The sequence below is a fragment of the Pteropus alecto genome, unplaced genomic scaffold (genome assembly GCF_000325575.1).
Source record: "Pteropus alecto unplaced genomic scaffold, ASM32557v1 scaffold103, whole genome shotgun sequence".
Lineage (NCBI taxonomy): Eukaryota > Metazoa > Chordata > Mammalia > Chiroptera > Pteropodidae > Pteropus > Pteropus alecto.
In genome coordinates this window covers 3,471,242-3,478,540 of record NW_006436288.1, presented here as the reverse complement: position 1 = coordinate 3,478,540, position 7,299 = coordinate 3,471,242, and the positions used below count along the sequence as shown (strand labels likewise).

The following is a 7,299-nucleotide window of genomic DNA, read 5'->3' as shown; positions in this document are numbered from 1 at the left end:
ATCAATTGAAAACTAATCTATAGTGGCAGAAAAAGGAACAGTGGTTGTCTGGAGATGGGAAGGGGATGGCAGGAGGGAGGGATTACAAAGGGACATAAGGAAATTTTGGGGAGTGATGGATATGTTCATTATCTTGAATGTGGCTATCATTCATGGGTATACATTTTGAATATATATTCAAAACTTATCAAATAGTACACTTTAAACACATGCAGTTTGTTGTATGTCAGTTATGTCTCAACAAAGCTGTCTTTAAAAAAAAATCAGTAATAAAGACAGTATGGTATTGGCATAAGTATAGATTAGTAGAACAGAATTGAGAATCAGAAAAAAAGAATCACATTTATATGGTCAATTGATTTTCAACAAAGATGCCCAAAAATTCAATGGGAAAAGATTATCTTTTCAATAAATTGTGCTGGAATAACTATATATCATATAGAAAAAAGTTACCCATGATACCCTACTAAAAAATTAATTCAAAGTGGATAATTGACCTTACATAAAATCTAAAACCATAAAACTGCTAAATACATACATACATAAGTAAAAATCTTGTTGACAATACCTGCTCTACTTCCCTCCTTCTCTGGCCTCATGGTTCCAGCAGGAAACAGGAATCTAATATTTTACACACAGATACACACACACTCTTGAGGAGAAGCAGGGACACTCTGACACCACAGCCCGAGCAGTGTTGGCAGGGCGAAGTGAGGAGTGGGTCTTTGACCCCCTACCCAGCAGAAACAGGCAACGCTCTAATCCACGCTCCTGTGTAGTGTCAACTGGCATAGCAGGGAGCCAAGCCACCACACCCAGTCAGCCAGTGGAATAAGCTGAGGTAAGGAAGCTGGTCTTCGATTAATTATCAATCCAATTCCATGTTCTTATTTCGTCTTTCTTTCAATTAGATGTATAGAAAATATCATAAGATGACCCCTAAAGAGTCATACTCTTGACAGACCCAACCCCCTGAGTGTGAAAACAACCTGTGACCTGACTCTACCCAATAGAATATGGCAAAGATGACAGGATATCACCCACTGGTTATGTTATGTTATATGGTAAAGGTAAAATTACATTTAAAAATGTAATTAAGGTCTAAGCAGTTACTTTTGAGTTAATCAAAGGGGAAGTTATCCTGGTATCTTGGGTGGGCCTTATCTAACTAGGGAAGTGTTCTAAAACTTAGATCTATTAGTGTTTGAACTGAAACATTTAACAAATTCATAAAACTATGTATTTTTTATTATATTTAATTTTACCTCAGTAATTTTTTGAGTTAATGTTAAGACTTCTCTTCTGCAATAGGACTCTAGCAGCAGAATTTAGACGCAATGAAAGGTTGAGAGCTAGAGATTATTTCCCCAGAACTTGCAAATCAGACTACCGAGATAGGTACTTATTTGTAATACTATTCACAAGGAGGAGACATTGGAAGTTTTACTCAAAGGCCACTCATTTGTTTGATTTAATACATGGTCTGGGCATAACTGAGTATTCCTGAGTTTTCTCATACTTTGAAAAGTGGAATAAATAAGAAGATTCAACTCTTTAACCATGTAACCTTTCCAGGTTCATCAGGTGTATTCGGTTGTCAATGGCTTCTTTAGCCCCACAACATAGAGTTGAGTAGTTGCTGTAGAGACCATGTGGCCTGAAAAGCCTAACCTGTTTGCTATCGGGCCCTTTACAGAAAATATTTGTCAACCTCCACTTTAGATAAAAAAGAACACATTCTTTCTACATCTCTTCTAAATAGGAATGAAACAAAGATAATCAAACTGATAAGACATAGCTGATATGTACAAACTTATTTAGAAATCTAATAAACAATATATGCAAAATGTAGTTCAGCCAAGATGACACTATTTTATAGCTTACTAATATAAAAGCATTAAAATTAGCAATTGTTACCTGAAGTAACTCAATGGTATTTTTACTTTTGTCTGTCTGTGTACCTCAGGTTTTATTGGATCATGAACCTAAGTGTGACTGTTGTCTTTTTGGGGATATCTTACATTCAGTATTCAGGAGATTGGACTCTGGTTTTACTTATTCCCTTTATGTCTATGCTTATGGCTCTAATAACTCTTCATATGATGCATTATAACCTGATTTACCAACCAGAAAAATGCAAGTAAATCACAGTTTACATTAACTTTTTTTGTTTTTTATGGGTTTTGTTTTGTTTTGTTTTTTTGACACTTCTTCCTCCTTGATTTCCTATAACTTCTCTTTCAACTCACAGAATTTGTAAATTCTGCCTGTTACACTTGGGAGCAACAGAGTCTGAAAGAATATCAATAGCATCTATCTTCTTTTAGTTTTCTCTCGTTAAAAAGTTTTAATAATGGAATATTTTAAACATAAACAAAACTAGAAGAAAATCATATATGAACCCCATCTATCTTGCTCTCAGCTTGAGCAATTATCAACTTATCTTTACTCACTTTTTCCAATCTCTCCTGGTAATTTTGAAGAAAAACTACATATTACAGCACTCCATTTATGCGTGCATGTGTGTGTGTTTAATATGTATATGTTATATATAAGATAAACAAAAAAAATATATAATCACAATGTCATTTTCTCACTCACATGTGTACACAGAAAAGGAATTTTTTAACATCATCAAATATTTGGTTACTGTTAAAATCTAATTGTTTTCATTTTTTAATTTTTTATTTTTTTTGTTTTATACTTTAATCAAATCAAGTCCAAATGAGATCCATATATTCTAAATGAGAGATATGTCTCTTAAACCATATATATTCCCCCTTCATCTCTGTCTCTTTTCAAAACTTTTTAAGGGATCTGAACATTTCAATGAGCATTTCCAATAGTCTAGATTTTGCCAATTACATCCATGTGGTGTCATCCAACAGGTGTTTCGCCTATTTCCTGTAAATTGTCTGATAGTCATAGATAATCAGATTCAGATTTTTTGGTGGTGGTGGTGGGAGTTTCTTCATAAATGATGTTAAATACTTCAATCAAGAGACATAATGACTGATTATCTCTATTTTTGCAGTGTCAGCATATACTGATGATTTTTGCCTAAATTCACTACTGCATTGGGGTATTGCAGGGTAGTGAGAAAAAGAGATAAATGTTTAATTCTTTCCCTCTGTTTTTAGATTTTGTAATTGAGTTGAGCTTCAATATTTTCCAAAGGTGACCTATTAGTTTTCTTTTGTTTACCTTTTATTATTAATTTGTTGACATAAAAATTTTATTTTATTTTATTTATTTCTTAACACCTACAGCACCTGGTATTCCTAGGTAGTCTCTCATCCAAGTACTAACCAGGCTAGACCCTGCTTAGCTTCCGAGATCAGACGAGATCAGGCACATTCAGAGTGGCATGGCTGTAGACCATAAAAATTTTAATGTGTTTTAATCTACTATAATTACTGATGTTCAAATTATTTCGTATGTGGGCAGTGAGGTCCTCTTCATGTTGGTGCCTGAGTCCTTCAGATAAGCCTCTTTGATTGCTCCCTTGCTTTCTGGTATAAGATAGTCTATGGTCATCACTTCATTCCCTGAACTTTGAGTCATCTCTTTCTCCAGAAAAACTGTGCTTCCTTTTTGTATGTAATGGTACTTAGAAACTACAGTCTTGGTGATGGGGATGCTCACCACTACTTAATCTATCACAATTTCTAGGTCTTTCAGTGCACAAAGCTAGAAAATGTTCTTTTTTTTCTTTCTAAAATAACATACATTTTGGATTATACTAACACCCTAGTCAAAACCAGTACTACAGGATTTTTACTTAATGTTATCAAACGCAGATCTTCTTTTTCCCATGCCAAAAAGCCAAGTTCTCAATAACAGTAATTGTACATTTGCTTTATCCCAAAAGATATACTCAGTTATCTTAGACTATCACCAGCAACAAGATTGTTGAAAGACTTTCAGGATTCTTCCTGCAGTTTTGTTCCTTTATGTGTTAACCCCTGGAATGTTCGCTAAAATTATTACGTTTTAAAGTCCCTTGGTATTGTCTCTCTGGTTATACCACTAAATTTATATATAATTAAGTGCATTTGTTCCATTTGTTTTTATACTTTGAGATATTTTTAAATATTATTTTTGTTTTAAATCATGTAAAATGAGGTTTATATGTTCCTATATCTTCTCCTATTCCTTTAGGTGTCAATTTACATATTTTTAAAAAATTAACATTTTTTTTAATTAAAGAAAATATTAAAATTTTATGTGTGTATGTCTCTCTGTATATGTATGTATTTCTCCCTTCTTATATAAGCAGTAGCATATTATTCACTCTTTTCTTGTTTTTTCGTTTGTTATAATCTGGGGGTTACTTTGTAATTGTATATAAAAATATTCCCCATGCCTTTTTATAGCTGCATAGTACTCCATTGTATAGTGAATCATTGTTTATTTTACCAGTCATATTGATACACATTTGGATTATTTCTTTATTTTTGCTGTTATATAGGTTCTAATGAATAGCTTGTCTATCTCTTTGCATTTTTCCCCAGCATATCTTTAGGGTAGATTCCTACAAGTCGAATTGCTAAATCAAGAAGTAAACCCACAGATAATTTTGCTATATATGGTCAAGTTCCCTTCTATAGTGGTTGTAACATGTATATTTTCACCAAAAATGAGAATGCTTGTTTCCTCATAGTCTTCCCAACACAGTACATTGTCACACTTTTGATTTTTGCCACTTTGATGGTGAGAAATGGTATCTTACTGAAGTATTAATTTATACTTATTTTATTATGAGAAAAGTTGTACATCTTTTTATTTCCGAAGAGTAATATGAATTCTTTTTCAGTGAACTATCTGTTCATATATCTAGTTCACTTTTTTATGAGATTGCAGACTTTTTCCTTCAATTTTTAGAAATCTTTTCTGTCAGCCCCAAGTAATAAAAAAGAGGAACATGTCCAGTATAAACTGTTATTGAAAGATCACTCTGACATTTGAGTGTGTAATTATACATATAGGTACATATATATACAATTTTTTTAGATTCAAATTTTCTAAATAACTATTGAGCATCCATCCATTTGCTTTTCAATTTCCTATTTGAAAATAAGTTCATCTGAATAAAGAAATACATTTCTTCAAGTTATACAGATCTATATAATCAACTCTGTTTATTGCCAGTCAATAGTTGTCCATATGTTACATTTTTTAACATGTAATAAAGTAAGCTTTGTTTGGACATTTACAAACAGAAAATTATTAGCTGCAAGTAAAATTATAATAGAAAATGTTTGCCAGTGGTTTACTTTACATAATACTCTATAAAATAAATATTTCAAAGTTGCTTTTTGTTTTGTTTTGTTTTCTATTTCTAAGTTATAGGATAACCCAACTCTGATGAAGTAAAACTCTGACTTCCCTCTAGCAAAGTATATAATTTTTATTTTGGCTTCTTCCTCTCTGATGACTAAATTGGAAATTCCTCAAAGCTGTAATTCAAAGCCATAGGTGACCTTAAAGAAATGATTTTTTTATATGCTACCTTTTATTTTAAGGAAACTTTCCAAATGTAGACCATGCATTCCATTATGTTTAGCTGTCAAGCACGGCCTTCATTTGCATTTCTTCCCACTGCTATAATTTTGAGAACTGGCAGGTGACCAAAGAAGAAAAAAATGTGCATCTACCATCTAGAGTGCAATGTAGGCTTTTTTATTATAATTAAGTAGCATAGATATTCATGATTAGATCAAGGTCAGAGGAGCAGAACATCAGAGCCAAGGACTTAAAGGTACAAAGGACGGAAAAATTGCTTTCTAAAGTTTTTTTTTTAATAGTAATGGTGACAATCTTTAAATTTTGCAATAAAACATTTTAAATAGCTCATCTGTTTTATTTTAAAATAAAATAAAACACCTGGTGTGTTTGCACATTTAAACCAGAGCTTGAAGTCTCAGTTGCATTTTCATTCCAGTTTTTTTCAACTTCCCATTTCTGTCCCTGGTGCAGAAAAGCAATTTGAGAATTATAATGACAATGGATTCTTTTAAAGGCTGAGTCTACATGACACCAAAATTATTTGTACAGAAGGCATGCGTTTTCTATTAAGTCTAATGGATTAATCCAAGGAGGAGGTGTGATGCATAGATGTAGATGTTTTCAACAGCATATCCCTCATAATATTCAGTGATAACTCTACGGTTTGATGAGACAAATAGATTACTATACAGTTCTTTTTCTTGCCCTCTCTAACTAGCTTATTGGCTCGCTCTCAGTCCAGCTGATCAATATAGGTTTTTTACTTCTTCCCTCTGACTTACAGCCCATCTAGCATGTCGTCTGTTGTCCACACTTCCTCCAAATCCTTGGCTAGGTTCTCTCCTACTAATTAATGCAGAACCCTAGGATTCATTCCAGGAGCCCTGGCTCTTCTTTTCCCACTCTCTTTTCTTAAGTAATCTCCAGTTGTGTAGTTTTTAATGCCAACAATACACCAAGCACTCAATTTCCTGTGGACCTCTCTGCTCACCTTGAAACTTATATATTTGACTTCTTATTCAATATTGTGACTTGATTATCTAATAGTCAGCTCAAAATTACCCTGACCAAAACTCAATTCTTGATTCTTCCAATTGCAAACTGACTCCTTTCTTGTCTTTTCCATTTCAGTGTAAATTAACAACACCCAGTTGTTTAAGCAGGAAAAAAAATTCATCTTCAATATTCTCATTTCTTCAACCTCTCCCTACATAAGAAAATCCTACTGATTATTCAAAAGCACATCCTATCCTATTCATTTCTCTTCATTGTTACTATGTCCAAGTTACCACTACCTCTGGCTTTTCTCCTAGCTTCCTTCTTATTCCCTAAAATCCATTATCCATACAGCTACCAGAGTTCTACAGTAAACTTTTAAAAAGATATACATCATATGGTATCTCTATTCTGCATAAAACTTCTTGTGCTCACTTTGGCAGCACATATACTAAAAAAAAAACAAAAAAGAAAAAGAAAAAAAAAAAAAAAACACTTCTTAATGGTCTCGCATAACACTGAGGATAAAATCCAAGCTCCTTACTTTGGCCTGTGAAGTCTGACCCCTGACCAACTTTTGGACATCATCTCCTTCCAATCTTCTGACTGCTGAGATACGGCTTCATTGGCCTTTACTGTACCCACATCTTTCCCAACTCATTGCTACTTCGTGACATACCTGGCATATACTTCCTACAGGTTTCTTTGCTTACTTCCATTCTATTCAATATGTTTTTTAGATTAGGACTTTAATTGATTCAATTAATTTTGCCCACCTACTGAGTTTCATTTTCA

The 7,299-nt window shown here is 33.1% G+C and overlaps 1 protein-coding gene and 1 pseudogene across 1 annotated transcript in view; one reads left to right on the top strand and one right to left on the bottom strand.

Annotated features, from left to right (window-relative positions):
• The window catches only part of SLC15A5 (solute carrier family 15 member 5), a 71,089-nt gene that overhangs the window by 13,940 nt on the left and 49,850 nt on the right, over window positions 1–7,299 (top strand). Inside the window, 1 exon segment of the mRNA XM_006912741.1 lies at window positions 1,967–2,136. Coding sequence (XP_006912803.1) covers window positions 1,967–2,136 — 170 coding nt within the window.
• On the bottom strand, window positions 3,261–3,379 carry LOC112480331 (annotated as a pseudogene).